The 18,464-nt window shown below is 46.6% G+C and overlaps 1 protein-coding gene across 6 annotated transcripts in view; it reads left to right on the top strand.

Moving 5' to 3' along the window:
- The window catches only part of LAMA3 (laminin subunit alpha 3), a 249,672-nt gene that overhangs the window by 125,498 nt on the left and 105,710 nt on the right, over positions 1-18,464 (top strand). For all 6 annotated transcript variants that reach the window (XM_070778824.1, XM_070778825.1, XM_070778826.1 and 3 more), the window contains 6 exons: positions 1,206-1,350; positions 4,543-4,669; positions 4,750-4,889; positions 6,980-7,095; positions 8,723-8,934; positions 9,901-10,105. In XM_070778824.1, coding sequence (XP_070634925.1) covers positions 1,206-1,350; positions 4,543-4,669; positions 4,750-4,889; positions 6,980-7,095; positions 8,723-8,934; positions 9,901-10,105 — 945 coding nt within the window. The remainder of the gene's footprint in view (positions 1-1,205; positions 1,351-4,542; positions 4,670-4,749; positions 4,890-6,979; positions 7,096-8,722; positions 8,935-9,900; positions 10,106-18,464) is intronic.

The raw sequence follows: 18,464 nt of genomic DNA, 5'->3' as shown, positions 1-18,464 counted from the left end.
TCCCTTGTTTGTGCTTAGTGATACTTAATGCTTTTAAGACTATGATTTATATTTCACTTTAGAAGTGATCCCAGACCAAGATGCTAAAAGCTGGTGGTGCATTTTTCTTTTAAGAGCTAAATCATTTATCCCAGCAATTTTTCCAGAATTCCATAACATCAGGAAGCTGACACAGTAGCAACTAGGGGAAATTGTTAAGCCTCGTCCTTGAAGGGAGTTACTCTGATTTCTATTCTGAGCTCTCACCAAGATCCAGTCTGTTCCAATCCTTTAATCTCTGTGTCTGAGACTCTTCATTTAAAAAACCATGAAAATAATGACCCATCTCACAACTGTGTTATGAGAATTAGGTAACCAATGATTATTGGGATTTGGGGAAGGTTATTTGGATGTAGATTCAAAAATTCTTCAGGGACACAGTCATGACATCTTATGCATCTTTATGGAAACCACCAAGACAATAATATCTGGCTGTGCCTGAAAGAAAGGATGGCTGTTTGTTCTCTTTGGTTTTGTATAGCTTTATGTCAACATTGATGTTTAGAGGTGAATAGTGTTTCATTGCATTGATCTCATTTAGCAATGAATTTCAGTACTAGAGAGGGAAGTTTCAATAAGTTTCCATCTAGCTTCCGTTCCTTCAAAATTAAGATTTTTTTTCTGGTCTGAGCTCATTGTATTAGGTAGGCAACTGGGATATACTTGGCCAATCCAGAACACCAAATATCTTTGTATAAAGATCTCTGCAGACCTGTGGTTCTCTGGATCCTTTTTTTTTTTTTTTTTAATGTGGACCATTTTTAAAGTTTTTTTTTTTTTTTTTTTAACTTTCACAGTATAATTTAATTTTTTTTTAATTTTATTTTATTTTTAAACTTTACATAATTGTATTAGTTTTTTATTGAATTTGTTACAGTACTGCTTCTGTTTTATATTTTGGTTTTTTGGCCAGATTAAAGTCTTAATCTCCAAACTGCCAGGGAAGTCCCAAATGTATTATTATTATTTTTTTGGCTGCACTAGGTGGTATGTGGAACTTCTCCAGCCAGGGGTCAAACCTGCATCCTGTGCAGTGGAAGCACAGAGTCTTAACCAGTGGATCATGACAGGAGGCCCTTCTCTGGGTCCTTTTAATGCTTAGAGTCTGTCTCTTCAAAGGGACAGTTCTTTGGGTTTTGGTTATTTTTCAACATTCTGTTTTTCAGTGCCTCCTGTGTCTCCCTGATCCCCGAAACTCCTCCGACAGCACTAATTTTGGATGTCCCAAGTGGTGGGTCTTCCCCTCTCCTGCCTGAGGATCCTTCACCTCCTGCCGATGCTGTTTTTGGGGTCACCTTGAAGGCCCCGCAGGTAGGATTATCCCGAGTGTGTTTCTTGTGAACTGGTGGTTCTCAAAGCTGGCCCCAACCAGCTGCATCCCCCCTGCAACCCCTGGGAACTTGTTAGGAATGCAGATCTGCAAGCCTCACCCAAGAACTGCTGAGTCAGAAACTCTGGAGGGTGGCCCAGGAATCTGTTTTTTAAAAACAGACTCCTCAAGGGGTGTTGACTGCCCCTAAAGCTTGAGCACCTCTGCTCTCAACTGCGGAGAATCCCAGGAATGAGGCTTGCAGTTAATTCTGTCTGTGGCCAGCCTATCCCAATGCTCCCTTTCTCTCCTGCATCTCTGTCTGCACAGTCATTTGGCAATTTTTCATAAACCATCTTAGGATAGGTCATATTTGCATGGGATACTGCTACTTAACATGGTTGAGTTTTTAATTATCTTCTTAAATGAGAACATAAGCACTTTTAGAAATCTAACAGATTATTTTGCAACCTCAATTTGTAGGCAGGAAATTCCCAATAAACACGTGTTGATTAATCATCTAGAACACAAAGATGAAATATATGAAGGGAACACACATTTTTTCATCATAAACCACAGAATTGCAGGACTTAATGTTTGTTCTGATGACATGTCTTTTTAATCCTAGAGATGGCTCATGTCAATTCATGTTGCATTAAGATAGGAAATAAAAGGATTTGGGAGAGAAAATTTAATAAGATCCCACATGGGGTAGGCAGCCTAGAGTAGGGGGAAATGAATTACAGTCATGACAATAGAGTTCTAGTCCTGGTTTTGCTATAAAATTAGTCTATGACCTTTAGTAAGTTACTTACCCTCCAAGGCCCAGCTCTCATTTGAAAGACAATCTTTTATTGTTGCTATTCTTGTAGTTTTTCAGTTATTATTTTGAGGTTTGGAAAGACTTATTACTCACATGGTGAGGCTTCCTGGGGAGAACCTGGCTCACACTCAAGCCTGAGCAAGTGTTGAAGTCTGACCCTGGTTTGCATTATGGTTAGGCAGGGCCATAGTGGGGTGAGGGGGTCCAGGTGAGAGCTCCCTCTCTCATGGGCTAGAATTTATGGGGTTTGAATTTCCCACCTCTGCCAAGGGATGAACACCTTGGCTTTCTTACAGCTTGTCCAGCTGTGGGACAAAAGGCAAAAGATGAAAGATGGAGCTTGAAAACCATCAAACAGAAAAAATGGAGTCTGACTCTTTGTTACATGGTTATTACGAGTGGTGCTTGAATGCTGGGAACGTTCTCGTATGGCTTTTTGCACACAGAGCATGCACTTCTCTTGTGATGTACCTAGAAGTGCAATTGCTCGATTATATGTTTGGTAGAAACCACATATAGTTTCCCAGAGTGATTGTACCAGATGAGACTCCCTCCAGTCTTGTGTATGCTTGTCCATTGTTGGCTTGTCCACTCTGCAGCTGAAAGTCACCTGGTTGGTTTCCAGTGCTGTGACTACAAATAAAGCTGCTACAAAGATTCAAGGGAAGGCTTTGTGTGAATGTGGGTTTTTTACTTCACTTGGGTAAATGGTTGTTGTTCAGTCACTAAGTCATGTCTGACTCTTTGCAACCCCATAGACTAGTGTACCGACTTCCCCGTCCTTCACTACCGCGTGGAGTTTGCTCAGACTCATGTCTATTGAGTCTAATGCTATTTATCTCATCCTCTGCCGCTCGCCCCCTTCTTTTGCCTTCAGTCTTTTCCAACGTCCCTGTCTTTACTGGATAAATACCTGCATTGTTTTGTTTTTTGTTCTTGAAATATCTTGTGATTCTAATTAGTAATAGCTCTGCAGCTTGACTGGAAAAGGTCAGTTTTCATTCCAATCCCAAAGAAAGGCAATGCCAAAGAATGCTCAAACTACCACACAATTGCACTCATCTCACACGCTAGTAAAGTAATGCTCAAAATTCTCCAAGCCAGGCTTCAGCAATACGTGAACCGTGAACTTCCAGATGTTCAAGCTGGTTTTAGAAAAGGCAGAGGAACCAGAGATCAAATTGCCAACATCCACTGGATCATGGAAAAAGCACAAGAGTTCCAGAAAAACATCTATTTCTGCTTTATTGACTATGCCAAAGCCTTTGACTGTGTGGATCACAATAAACTGTGGAAAATTCTGAAAGAGATGGGAATACCAGACCACCTGACCTGCCTCTTGAGAAATCTGTATGCAGGTCAGGAAGCAACAGTTAGAACTGGACATGGAACAACAGACTTGTTCCAAATAGGAAAAGGAGTACGTCAAGGCTGTATATTGTCACCCTACTTATTTAATTTATATGCAGAGTACATCACGAGAAACGCTGGGCTGGAGGAAGCACAAGCTGGAATCAAGATTTCCAGGAGAAATATCAATAGCCTCAGATATGCAGATGACACCACCCTTATGGCAGAAAGTGAAGAAGAACTAAAGAGCTTCTTGATGAAAGTGAAAGAGGAGAGTGAAAAAGTTGGCTTAAAGCTCAACATTCAGAAAACGAAGATCATGACATCCAGTCCCATCACCTCATGGGAAATAGATGGGGAAACAGTGGAAACAATGTCAGACTTTATTTTTCTGGGCTCCAAAATCATTGCAGATGGTGACTGCAGCCATGAAATTAAAAGACGCTTACTCCTTGGAAGGAAAGTTATGACCAACCTAGACAGCATATTCAAAAGCAGAGACATTGCTTTGCCAACAAAGGTCCATCTAGTCAAGCCTGTGGTTTTTCTAGTAGTCACATATGGATGTAAGAGTTGGACTATAAAGAAAGCTGAGCGCAGAAGAATTGATGCTTTTGAACTGTAGTGTTGGAGAAGACTCTTGAGAGTCCCTTGGACTGCAAGGAGATCCAATTAGTCCATCCTAAAGAGGATCAGTCCTGGGTGTTCATTGGAAGGACTGATGCTGAAGCCGAAACTCCAATACTTTGGCCACCTGATGCAAAGAGCTGACTCATTTGAAAAGACTCTGATGCTAGGAAAGATTGAGGGCAGGAGGAGAAGGGGACAACAGAGGATGAGATGGTTGGATGGCACCACTGACTCAATGGACGTGGGTTTGGGTGGACTCTGGGAGTTGGTGATGGACAGGGAGGCCTGGCGTGCTGCGATTCATGGGGTTGCAAAGAGTTGGACACGAGTGAGCGACTTAATTGAACTGAACTGAACTACAGCTTGAGAAGATTTTTTTTTTTCCACCTAGAACCAGGTGACCCTTCGAGGACTAGTACCACGCCCAGGTCGGTATGTCATTGTTGTCCATTTTTATCAACCAGCACATCCGACGTTCCCAGCACAGGTGTCTGTGGACGGAGGACGGCTGCAAGCAGGTGAGCTACAGGGAGCAGGGCTGGTTCGGGGCTCACCTGTCCTGGCAGGGGTGTGACAGGGCTGCCTCCCTCTGCCCCAGGTGTCTTCCGGGCCTCTTTTTGCCCCCATGTGCTTGGCTGCCGGGACCAAGTGATCAGCGGAGATGAGGTTGAGTTTGACATCTCGGAGCCGGAGGTGGCCCTGACTGTGACAGTTCCAGAAGGAAAGTCCTTAGTTTTGGTGCGTTCTGCTTTTTCCTCTCTTGCTCTTTACGTGCTTGCCTTGGTCGGCTGCTCGGTGTGTCTGTTCTGGCTCATGACAGTAATTCCTCCAGGGAATTGAAGCCATGTTTATAGAAAAATGTTTAAATTTTACAGCTGCCTTTAGCAAAAAAAGGTCTGTGACTATTAAAATCAAGGGAAATCAGAATACTAGAGCAGCCCCGCCTCACTCTCATCTGATAAGTCTCTCTCTGAGGCATTGAACACTCCTTTGTTCTTGAAACTATCTTGTTTTGGCTCCCATAGCTACTTTCTCTTGGCTTGCCCTGCCTTCTCCAGTGCTCCTTCAGTGAGTTCTCTTCCCTTTCATCCCTTTCATGTCAGTGTGCCCTTGGGCTTGACACTGAGACCCCTTGTTCTAAGATTTCTCTTCATATACCATCATCTGTGCCTGTTGATTCTGTTCACCCCTCTGTGGGAATGATACCCACACCTGTGACCTCATTTGCCATCTTTCCTGAGCTCTAGGACCATCTGCTGTGCATCCCCATAGCCAGAGTGCTCACAGGTCCCTCCAGCTTAGCCTGTTACCTGTATAGACCCCAGGTGCCCTGTTCCCTGTTTTTCACCTTGGCTGGTAGAATCATGGTCACCCAATGCCTGTAAAGCCTTTGAGAGCCAGCGAACACTGTCCAGGCCTGCCCTGCACCCTCCAATTCTTGCTCATGCCTCCTTTCTCTCTGAGGATGTCATCTCAGGGACAGGGGATACATTTTGTATCCCTGTGCCTGAAACACCGTCTGGCACAGGTGTTCGGCAATGTTTATTGAATTGAATAACATGAGAGCAATAGACTCTGTAAACTGTCAGTGGGTGCTGCTGCTGCTGCTGCTGCTAAGTCGCTTCAGTCGTGTCTGACTCTGTGTGACCCCATAGACGGCAGCCCACCAGGCTCCCCCGTCCCTGGGATTCTCCAGGCAAGAACACTGGAGTGGGTTGCCATTTCCTTCTCCGATGCATGAAAGTGAAAAGTGAAAGTGAAGTCGCTCAGTCATATCCGACTCTTAGCGACCCCATGGACCGCAGCCCACCAGGCTCCTCCGTCCATGGGATTTTCCAGGCAAGAGTACTGGAGTGGGGTGCCATTGCCTTCTTCCATCAGTGGGTGAGTAGTTGACAAAGATGGTTGAAATTTCCTACAGCATTTGTTACTGGTGTGGTCTGATTTATACAGGTACAGAGAGAATACAGGGCAGTATTTTTAAAGACTGGGGCCACAATTATTCATAATAGAGTATCTGATAGGATAGGCATTTCAGGGGCAAGCCACCATATGAGTCTCCCCATCGGTCCTGCCGTTTCAGTTTGCTTACTCTCTGAAAATACAGAATGAGGACTTCCCTGGTGGTCCAGTGGTTAAGACTGCTCACTTCCAATGCAGGGGGCTCAGGTTTGATTCCTGACCAGGGAACTAGCTCCTACATGCTCCTACTGAGAGTTCGAATGCTACTAGAAAGATCCCAAATGCCCTGACAAAGATCAAAGATCCCTTGAGCTGTGACTAAGACCTGGCACAGCCAAATAAATATGAAAGAAAAAGAAATACTAAAAAATAAAAATAAATAAATAAAAACACAAAATTCCACCCCCTGGAGATCCAGGGTCATCGCAGGGATGGATCACACAGGGCCCTGACATCATAATAGGTCTCTGTCTCCTGTCCCCGCCCAGCACACAAGGCTGCTGTGCCTCTGAGCAGGCGCTCCAGGGGGTCTGTCCCCCCAACTCATTATCATTTCCCTAGGGGGAATGTGGCCTGAGTCTTCAGCACTGAGTTAGGGTTGCTTTGTGATTCTTTTTTTGTAAGTACTGTTTCATGTGGTCTTGGACTTAACAATAAAGAACACTGATCTGGCAACCCACTCCAGTATTCTGGCCTGGAGATTCCCCATAGATGGAGGAGGCTGGTGGGCCATAGTCCATGGGGTTGCAAAGAGTCAGACACGACTGAGGCGACGTAACACGATCTTAGTGAAGAGAAAGCATGGTGGAGCCGTGGGTGTGCCGTGCTGCTGAAAATCCAAAGACGTGCTGACACTTTCTCTTTAGGTCCGTATCCTAGTGGTGCCTGCAGAGAATTACGACTACCAGATCCTTCACAGAAAATCACTGGACAAGTCATTGGAGTTTGTCACCAATTGTGGAGGAGACAGTTTTTATATTGAGTAAGTATCACTTTGTGTGAGGGCTTCCTGGATGGCAGTAGTGGTAAAGAACCCGCCTGCCAATGCAGGAGACACAAGAGAAGTGAGTTCAATCCCAGGATAGAGAAGATCCCCTGGAGGAGGGCATGGCAACCCACTCCCTTATTCTTGCCAGGAGAATCCCATGGACAGAGGAGTCCTTAGGGTTGCAAAGAGTTGGACATGACCGAAGCGACTTAGCATGCACACATCACTTTGTGGCACGGCCATGGGAGGCCTGAGGCTCTCCCACATTCCCGACCAGAGCAGGAGGCCTGGGGAGGGGTGGCCTTCGGGTCTGTCTTCCTCCTCTGAGCGCCCAAGGGAGCAGTAGTGAGTCCCCGATCCTCGGCACACGCTGACCTGTGTACTATCTCATCATGTCCATCTGGGTGGGATTTCCCTCTTCAACTCTGATCTCAGCAGATCACCCCCAAGCCAGGATTCACAGGCTGCTTGGGGGTTTCTCTTCCTCTTTGTTGCTTCCTGTCGGCCAACTCGGATTCCTGAAAGATACCACACAGGGTTTCCTCCGCTGCAGGGCACATCAGCCCTGATTCCCGCTCTCCTTTGCACTCTCATCAGTGGGGAGCATTACAAAGGGCCGGGCCTCCCTATCCTCCCTTGGTGGGTTCCCAGACGCTAAGAGCCTAGAACAGCCCTTAGTTTCAGTTCCTGTCATTCTTTCCTGCAGACCCCTCCTCCCTGCCCCCTTGTAGGTTTCCTGAGGAACCTGGGCCTCCAGAGGGTGGAAACCTCTTGTACAGAAAATATGAAGAACAAGGGTTCTGAGGTCAGACCACTGTGGATTTGAATGCCTACCCCACCCTCCATAGCTCTGTGGCCTCAAGAATGTTGCTTAACTTCTAGGAGCCTTAGCTGTCTTACCTGTGAAGTGGGGCTTTGGCCTAATCAGTTAGGTGGTTGTCAGGTTAACGTTGTTCAGTCACTAAGTTGTGACCAACTCTTTGCGACCCCATGGACTGCAGCACATCAGGCTGCCCTCTCCGTCACCAACTCCTGGAGTGTGCTCAAATGTCCATTGAGTTGGTGATGCTATCTAACCATCTCATCCTCTGCCACCCCCTTCTCCTTTTGCCTTCAATCTTTCTTAGCATCAGGGGATTTTCCATTGAGTTAGCTGTTACCGTCAGGGGGCCAAAATATTGGAGCTTCAGCTTATGAGGTTAATGAGGTGAAGGGAAAACTTTTTAACATACATGTTCAGTAAAAGTTGACAATTCACCTCCTCCTCATGATTATCCTAGTTGGTATATCATAGCACATGCAGGTATAAATTTTTTGGTGACTGCTGTATTGAGATAGAACCTATACACCATACAACTCATCCTATAGATGAATCTTCACCCTTTTATTCCAGCCACCAAAGGTTCCTGCCCACCAGTCCTGTGATGAGTCCTGAAGTAAATGGGGGTGGGTGGGTGGATGTCAAACACTGTAAGTCCAGGGGTGGGGTTTCCTCTCACTTTTTCCTAGACTCCAGAGCCCCTCTCCCAAAACACTGCTTGCTGGGGCATGGGGAAGGGGAAGGTGGGACCATTTCTGGGCATGCCTCCCAGGATCTCACTGTGTGTTCTTGTTCCCACAGCCCCCAGAGAGCCTCTGAATTCTGTAAGAATTCTGCCAGATCCCTGGTGGCCCTTTACCACGAGGGTGCACTGCCTTGCGAGTGCCACCCTGCTGGGGCCACCGGCCACCCCTGCAGCCCCGAGGGCGGGCAGTGCCCATGCCGGCCCCACGTCATCGGGCGGCAGTGTACCCGCTGTCAGACGGGCTTCTACGGGTTCCCGCACTGCAAACGTAAGTGCACGTTCGGGGCGGCCAAGGTCATCTCTGGTGCAGGCGGATGAAGCCCACCCAGGGCAGGGCTTGTCCAATTTCACTGTGCTGGAGACTTACCTGGGGATCTTGTGAGAGTGCAGATCCTGAGTCAGGAGGCCTGGGCTGGGGCCTGAGAGTCTACATTTCCCGCAGCCACTCAGAGGATTCCCATGCCGCTGGTCCAGGGACCACACTCTGAATAGCAGGCTTCTAGAAAAGACGTATTTGTGTCTCCTGGGCTAGGGGATCCATGCCCTTGGCAAAGCAGGTGAAGGGAAATAACCTTAAGCTTCAAAACACTGGACAGCTCGGCCTTCTTCCTAGTGGGATAGGTTAGGCTTCAGTTTTTGCAGCCTAACCACCAAAGCTTAATTGAGGTGGGAGGAGACCCAGGGTCAGAGGGTCTCTGGCCTCCTCACTGAGGAGGCCATGGATCTTCGTCTAAGAATTGTCCTGCTGCCCTAGACAAGGGGCAGCCCAGGCTGTGTGAGGGGTGCAGAGGCCCCACGTGGAGGCCAGCCTTTGCCTGCTGCAGGCCCCACCCCTGATCTTGGGCCCAGTGCCCTGGGGCGACGTGAAGGCCCATCAGGGAGACTGGGAGGAGCAGACCCTCTGACGAAGGCCAGACCTCACGTTAGAATGGCACGCAGCCTCAGCCTGGGGGTGAGGGGGAGGCCCCTGTGAGTGTCTACCTTGAGGTCAGTAGGTCCATGATGCCTCACTCAGCGTCCACGCACTCGTCCACCCTCAGCATTGGATGTGGTTGGTCTTGGCCCCAAGAAAGGAGCCTTTCAGATCAACCACACTCAGTGATGCCATAATGAAGGAAAAACAAGACCTTACTCCCAGATACCCCTTGGAAGCTTCTGGAAACCCTGGCAATGCAGTTTTGCTGGAGGTCAGGGGTGTCTAACCCTTACATCGTCTCTCTTCATCCTTGGCCAGCTTGCAGCTGCGGCCGGCGCCTTTGTGAGGAGACGACAGGGCGGTGCCTGTGTCCTCCCCTGACAGTCAGGCCCCAGTGTGACGTGTGTGAGGTGCACTCCTTCAGCTTCCACCCCCTGGCTGGCTGCGAAGGCTGCAATTGTTCCCGGACGGGCACTGATGGGACCGCCACCCCGGAGTGCGACGGGGACCACGGGCAGTGCAGGTGAGGCCTGGGGGGCTAGCCTATCGCATCCTGTCCTGGGAAGGGAAGATGCCGTTGGCCCCAACTTGGGTCCTCGTTACTTCCCACGTCAACACTGCTCGATGGAGTTCCCCACCCAGGACGGGCCTGGTGTGTGGAGTAACTGGTCCCCTGGGGCTCAGGGTAGCCTGGCAGAGCCTGGGTGGGCAGATGGCTGTTGCCTGAGGTCCGAGCGGCCTCACTGTCCTCTCCAGCCTCATTCTGTGTGTTTACATGCTGCGTGTGTGATAAAGTGATCAGTTCCATCTCCTGGGTCATCGGGTGGTGAGCGCCTCTCGGCCTGTACTGAGGTTTGAGCTCTAAACCTTCTCTCTCGTAAGCTGCTAGTTTTGTTAAGGATGGTACATGATGAAGTCTAAAATCCGGATCCTGCCGCCCTGATTCAGACAGGCGAGCTAGAGGCCGTGTGGGGTCTCCACCGGGAGGTCAGTTGTGGGGAGGGCAGCAGGGTGAGCAGTACCTATTGGAGAGCCTGGCCTGTGAGGGGGGCTGCCCCCGGGCCCACTGAGCACAGCTGCTGAGAGATGAGAAGGAGAGGGCGGCTCAAACAGATGCTGTGGGGCCAAGAGGCTCTTTCCAGCAGATCGGCTCCGCATATGAAACCAGAGGCTGGTGTCGCGTGATCCGAGTGATCAGGCTGATCTCTGCAGGACTGGAGAGTAAGCACAGGGGGTGAAGAAGAGGACCCTGTCTCCTAGAAGAAGAGGCTGGAAAGAATCCACAGGGATTATGTGGCAGGGAGACCGAAGCAGATCTTTTTCCATCCAGGCGAGTGTGGCATGCACGTGTGCAGGAGACAACATGAGAATAAGTCCATTCTGAGTCCCCTCCTCGTCACCCCCCTCCCCACCTCGGGTACCGGATGTCTGGGTCTGTGTCTGTGATCCGAGTGTGACAGCCAGGAGGGGCTGTGGCTGCTGGCTGGCAGGCGCCCGCACCTCCAACTCCACTGCAGCTGTGTTCATTTCCTGAGGCCGCTCTGACAAATGACCACACGCTGGGTGTCTTCAGAGTCAAAAGGCTAAAGTCTGAAATCAAGTCGACGGCACCGTGCAGTTTCTAAAGGCTCCAGCAGAGACCTTGTTCTGTGCCTATCTCTTTCCTTCCCATGTTGTCAACAGTCCTTGAAATTCCTTGACTCTGCCTCTGTCATCTTGTGGATTCTGCTTGTGCGTCTCTGTCTTCACACTGGGGTATCCTCTGTGTGTGTCTGTGTCTTTTCTTTTCTTTATTCTTTTAGCCTTTAATTATATATATTTTTACCTTTTCTTAGTTGAGGTACGGTTGATGTATAATATATACATTTCAGGTGTGCAACATAGTGACTCACAGTTTTTTAGAGTTAAACATCATTTATAGACTCTTGAGAGTCCCTTGGACTACAAAGAGATCCAACCAGTCCATTCTGAAGGAGATCAGCCCTGGGATATCTTTGGAAGGAATGATGCTAAAGCTGAAACTCCGGTACTTTGGTCACCTCACGCGAAGAGTTGACTCATTGGAAAAGACTCTGATGCTGGGAGGGATTGGGGGCAGGAGGAGAGGGGGACGACAGAAGATTAGATGGCTGGATGGCATCACTGACTCGATGGACATGAGTCTGAGTGAACTGCGGGAGTTGGTGATGGACAGGGAGGCCTGGCCTGCTGTGATTCATGGGGTCGCAAAGAGTCAGACACGACTGAGCAACTGATCTGATCTGATAATGATTATAAAATATTGACTATATTTCCAATATTTTATACATTGCTGTAAAAATACCCTTGTAGCTCATTTGCTTTTATATAACAGTTTGTGCCTCTTAATCCCTTACCTCTCTTGGGTCCCTCCCTTCTTCCCTCTCCCCACTGGTAACCACTAGTTTGTTCTCTATGTCTGTGAGTCTGTTTCTATTGTTTTATATCCACTAGTTTGTTTTATTTTTTTAGATTCTACATATAAGTGATATGCACTATTTGTCTTTCTCTGACTTATTTCATTCAGCATAATGTCTTCTGGGCTTCCCAGGTGGCGCTAATGGTAAAGAATCCACCTGCAATGCAGGAGACCCGGGCTTGATCCTTGGGTGGGGAAGATCCCCTGGAGAAGGAAATGGCAACCCACTCCAGTATTCTTGCCTGGAAAATCCCATGGAACAGAGGAGCCTGGTGGGCTACAGTCCATGGGGTCACAAAGAATCAGACGTGACTGAAGCGACGTGGCACGCATGCACGGTGCCTTTCCGGTCCAAGCATATTGTTGCAATTGCAGAATTTCGTTTCTTCTTATGGCCAAGTAGTGTTCCATTATACATATATGTATACCTGTGTCTTTCTTTCCTTTTAAGGATACCAGTGGTATTGAATTAGGACCTGCCTTACTCCAGTATGACCTCATATTGATTATGTCTGCAAAAATCCTCCTTCCTAGGTCACATTCTGGGTACTGGGGGCTTAGAACTTGGATGTATCTTCTGGGGACAGCATTCCCCTTTCTATAGCAGCAGTGTTGACTTTTCTTGAGGAAGGACCCTTGACCACACCTGTGATTGTTGCCCCATTCCTAGTAGTTCCTTTGTTCTCGGGGAAGGAAGCTGAATGAGAACTTGAGTCATGGAAGATTCCAAGACTTTAAAACCACAGGTTGTGAGTCTTCCCTGAGTCAACTTGGTTGTCCGTCCTTCTCAAACTATGAGCTTAAACGGAATGTGACTTGCACAAAGAATTTTGAGGTGATACCAGAGAGTTCTCATCACAGTTAATGAACATACATTAGGATCTGTTCCCTCCGGTGCATAAGCTATTCTCTGGAAGGATACCAGGGATTTAGCTCATTACTTAAGACTTTGGGTCCTGACTGCACCAGTGGGCCTGTGAAGATGTCTAAGCCATTTCCAGTAAGTCCTGATATCTAAGAACAATGGTACTCAGCAGAAGCACAGACTCCTACCAGGACCTGTGGAGATGCCACAGAGCAGAAAGGTGCACTGTGCCAGGAGTTGCTTGCTGTCTTGTGGCCGGAGAAGATGCATAAATGGGAAGCGCAAAGGACCTAAATATGCCAGCCATGACCCAGTCAATGTAGAAGAAGAGAGACCAGACCAGAGGAAACTGAAGAATTAGAACTGGCTTCAGCACATTATAAAGAAATTATCTTCCAATTAAAAGAAAAAAAAAAGAACTGCCCTCAGAGAAGGAAATCCAGGGTATTATAAAACGGGAAACAGATTGAACTAGGAATGATATTCCTTTTAATATATGTGAAAAACAAATCAAAGGAAAGAATCCAACACCTAATTGTTCAGAGGAAAGAATAGTCTGACAAATAAGTGGAAGAAGCAGAGGGGGACGTGTTAGCATTAAAATCCTTCCCCCACTCAAGGAAGTAGGAATATGGATAAAAACAGATTGCAGTATTTAAAATAGATAAACTAGAAGGATCTACTGTATAGCACATGGAACTCTGCTCAGTGTTATGTGGCAGCCTGGATGGGAGGGGAGTTTGGAAGAGAACGGATACTTGTATATGGATGGCTGAGTCCCTTTGCTGTTCACCTGAAATTATCACAACATTGTTTGTGAATTGGCTGTACCCCAATACAAAATAAAGAAAGAAAGGGTGAAAGAACAAGGTTCCATTTGAACAGGAGAATGAGCAATGTATAACCTTGGGAAATACAAAGGAAAAACCAGATAGAAGAGCAAGAGGGCAGATAAACAAGAAGTGGAATGAACAGTCACGGGGAGATGGAATCCTGGCAGATACGGAGCCCAGGACATTGTAGTGGCCACAGTCCCGCTGCGTGCAGTGTCCCCATATTTAATTGAAAATAAAAACTCTCTAAACCACAGAAAGTGCAAACCAGTCCAACAAAGTTCCATTTTTCCATAGTGACTTCTTTACTTTTTCTTCTGAAAAGAGGACACCCAAGGGAGGAGATTGGGGCTGGGACTGGAGGTTGGGGAACCATGTACGTGGGTGAGAGTAAGAGATGACCCCCCAAGGAGAAGGTGTAGACATGCAGGAGGGAAAACGGGTGTGGGGGTCCCTGTGATTAATCATCGGAGGCAAAGGAGCCACAGAGATGGAGAGGCAGTTTTCAGGCAGGAGGAGAAGGCGAAGAATTCACTGTCTTAGAACCAGTGGGAGAGTTTTAAAAGGGATCAGCGGCTCAACAGAAGAAATTGCTATGAACAGAACTTCACACACAGTTTCTCAAAGCTGCTGCCACAGAAAAAGGAAACCAAGGATGCAATGAAAACTATAAATATCAGGGCTTCCCTGGCAGTCCAGTGGTTAAGATTCCGCACTTCCACTGCAGACGGTGCAGTCTCAATCCCTGGTCAGATGCACTAAGATCCCACGTGTCCTGTGGCTCAGCCAAAAAAAGAAAAACGCTTAAGGCATCATCTATGAGAGAGAGATTTACTGTAGGATTTTAGATGCAAATTCTAGGGAGTGTTTAACAAACCTTCACTAGCCAATGGCAGTTGAGTAGACTAGAAAATGCCTAACTGGGAACTGAGGCGGGCTGTATAGTAGTTTTGCCCACGCCCGAGGGAACATCAGCAGGAAGGGAATCTCATGGACCTGCATTGCACCCAAAGTAAAAGGTGACATTGTTTATCTTGATGTTACCTGAAAGACTGTAATCACCTAATGGGATGACACATCTATCCATGATCAAAGTGGATTTGTCATGAAGGGCTCTTGGCAGATAATGTAAGGAAAACTTCAGTTTACTACATGACTGTAAATTGCACAGATTACCCATGATAATTCCAGTGTTGATGCCGAAAAAGCTTTTGACGGCCTAAAGGATTATTTCTTTAGAAAATATTAGAGGAAAAAATGCTCCCATCACCTCTGAAAAATTTCCTAGTGAAAAGGAAGAATGTGTATAGAGGAACCTAACATTCAAGTAAAATAAATAATCAAAGATAGCTGGACGTGAAAGAAAGTGTGAAAGTGTTAGTTGCTCAGTTGTGTCCGACTCTTTGTGACCCCATGGACTGTAGCCACCAGGCTCCTCTGTCCATGGAATTCTCCAGGCAATAAAACTGGAGTGGGTTATGAAATTATGTAAGTTATGGAAGTATGATAACACATTTATAGGAAACTTGGAAAATACAGAACAAGATTACATACAATTCCACTATATATTACTATTATTTTTTAGTAGATAAATTAGGATTTTTAGTTGGAGTTTCAATATTGAACCCTCAAAAATTAGTAGAATGAATATACAGAGAAGTAAAAGGATATAGTAGACCTGAAAAGCACTGTGAACCTATTCAACATAATTAAGATTTATACAAAATCACGGGATAGTAGGAAACAAATTTTATTCAAATTCCCGTAGACTGTGAACTGGAAGACACTGGAATATATCCAGGGACATAAAACAAGGTGCAAAAATTTCATGATATAAAGGTATTGACCGACTTCCCTTGTGGCTCAGACAGTAAAGAATCTGCCTGTAATGTGGGATACTCGGGTTCGATCCCTGGGTTGGGAAGAAGCCCTGGAGAAAGGAATAGCAACCCACTCCAGTATTCTTGTCTGGAAAATTCCACAGACAGAGGAGCCTGGTGGGCTACAGTCCTGAAGTCGCAAAGAATCGGACATGACTAAGCAACTAACACTTTCATTTTTCACTTTCAAAGGTACTGAAATCATACAGAGTCTGTTGTCTATCACTGTCCCACCAAAATTTAAAACTCTAGATTATATTTCTTTTTCAACCTCTGATTACTTCCCTGGTGGCTCAGACGGTAAAACGTCTGTCTACAATGCGGGACACCTGGGTTCCATCCCTGGGTCGGGAAGATCCGTTGGAGAAGGAAATGGCAATCAACTCCAGTACTATTGCCTGGAAAATCCCGTGGACAGAGGAGCCTGGTAGGCTACAGTCCATGGGGTCGCAAAGAGTCAGACACAACTGAGCGACTTCACTTTACTTCACTTCATTGTATAAAAGATAAAAAGTCCATTGTTTGGGACAGCTCTCTGGATTGTGGTCTTAAAGGTTGATCAAAATTTCATTTTTTATAGCAACACAGTAATTTGCTTCCGCTTTTAATAATAGATGGTTATGCCGTCAGATTCTGTGAACGAACAAAAGGTCAGAATATCCTCAGAAGATTTTTATTGATCAGTGACAGATACACGGACACTGGGAATCACTGCTTTAAAAAAATACCATGATGTTGACCACCTTCAAGACATTTTAAGATTGATTATAGGAGATGGCAGTTCACCTGGACATCCAGTGAAACCCACAAGTGCAAACAGCTTGTGAGAAGAGCAGCAGCTAAAGGAAAGCCGTTTGCGGGGGGGACTTCAGCCAGTGTCACAGATTTACTCAGTATTTGTGTTAGATGGAGAAACAAAATGCCAGAGAAGGTCATAGACTTGGCATCCTGGGAACAGAAGTGCTTCCAGCTTGGCAGAAATCCACAAGCCCCAACAACTTGGAGAAGCAATTCCTTTGATGCACCTCATCAAGGAATAGGAATGGTAAATTTCGGACGGCCTGCAGGCAAGCTCTGGGACACAGTGGTGAGCAGGGCAGATGAGGCTCCTGCCACAGGATGGAAGAGCTCAGCATTCTCACCTGCATTCCCTTTTGCTAGAAGCTCCCACCTCTTGAAGTTCTTGGGACGATTAAATAATCCTGTGCAAAGCCCTTCGAACAGTACCTGACACGCACTAGCGCGGGTATTAGCTGTTGCTATTATTTGCCAAGCACTTGGCTGCCTGCCTTCCGCCCTTTACACTTTGTCCCCCTGAAGCCCCACCCATTCTTCTGGCTTCAACCACCTCCATGCTGGATGATTCCCAGACCCAGAGCTCCAGTCCTGGTTCCTGAAGGACAGCTTATCCCACCTTCATGGAAAATCATTTCTACGTTGGTTCCCTTACTAGCTTTTCTTGTGGGTCTTAGAGGACAAGTCCCCTGACCTCTTTAAGCTCCTATCCCCTCACACATATAATGAAGTGTTAGATTAGATGATCTTTAGGGGCCCTTCAAGTCCTTGATCCTACTGCTGATTCTATATCTGAAACACATGCCATTGTCTTGCTCTTCAGGCTATTCTCTCTTTGAACTTTAAAAAAAATTCTTTTTTTACTTATACGTAGCAGCCTTCTCTCTGTATCACCTTAGAATCAAGCCCTTCTCCCTACAGCCCATCAGGTGTCAACTTCTGAAACAGTATGTATTATCTCCCTTCCTTTCATGGCCCCTGCAGGTCCTGCACCTGGAGAAGTCCTTTTACAATTGATCATCTCTGAATTGACCTTCCTTTTGCTGGCGTACTTTCTCTCTCCTGCCCTCTCTCTCTCTCTCTCCTTCCTTTCTTTCTTCCTCCCTCCTTCCCTCCCTCTCTCTCTCCCTTCTTTCTTTCTTTTTCTCCTTAATTGAAGGGGAAATGCTAGTATGCAATCACCTCTCTCGGTCTTGCTTGGTCAGTCGTGTCCAACTCTTTGAGACCCTATGGATCCACCAGGCTCCTCTGTCCTTGGGATTCTCCAGACAAGAATACTGGAGTGGGTTGCTGTTTCCTCCTCCAGGGATCTTCCCAACCCAGGGATCGAATGCATACTCCTTGAGTCTCCTGCCTTGATAGCCAAATTCTTTACCACTGAGCCACCAGGAAGCCCATACATAATTGTACTTGGATTTAAAAATCTATTTGCTCCATAATTTTGTTTTTAATGCATAGAGAATATTGATAAATGCATGTTTGTGATTTCATCTTCTTGGTATGTGGGGGTTTTTGAAAATAGGATAAGACATTTCCTTCAGTCCCTGTGATTTTTTTTTTTTTTTGAGTCTTAAATTCTATTTTATCACTGTGTTTTATGGCTGAAACTATTTAATATATCTAGCACCTACTCCAGTTTGGGTGCTGTTTCTCATACAGAAGGCACCCATGCCTACTAACAAGAGGTCATGGTCTGGCAGGGCAACCTCCACTCACCAGTTATGACAGTGCATCATAATGAATGCCGTATTGTGTGCAGGCTACTGGAGGGGGAAGTCGCTCTGCCCGGTACCCTGTCTGTCACATCACTCTCTGCACAAGAAACTTCCTTAATTCCCCATTGTCTGAGAGGATAAAGACCAGCTTTCCGTGATCTGGCAGCCATTTACCCTAACTTAAGCCTTTTTTTTTTTTTCAGCTTTTCTGGTCTTTCTCTCTTTCTCTAAATGCTTTTTGCCAGCCTTCAGTTCTTCAGTTATGGGTTCTCCTTTCCCCTCTTCTGTTGCTGCTGCTGCTGCTAAGTTGCTTCAGTCGTGTCCGACTCTGTGCGACCCCATAGACGGCAGCCCACC

Source organism: Bos indicus, chromosome 24 (genome assembly GCF_029378745.1).
Source record: "Bos indicus isolate NIAB-ARS_2022 breed Sahiwal x Tharparkar chromosome 24, NIAB-ARS_B.indTharparkar_mat_pri_1.0, whole genome shotgun sequence".
NCBI classification, from domain to species: domain Eukaryota; kingdom Metazoa; phylum Chordata; class Mammalia; order Artiodactyla; family Bovidae; genus Bos; species Bos indicus.
Note: the sequence above shows the minus strand (reverse complement) of the source record. Positions and strands in the feature narration are given on the sequence as shown.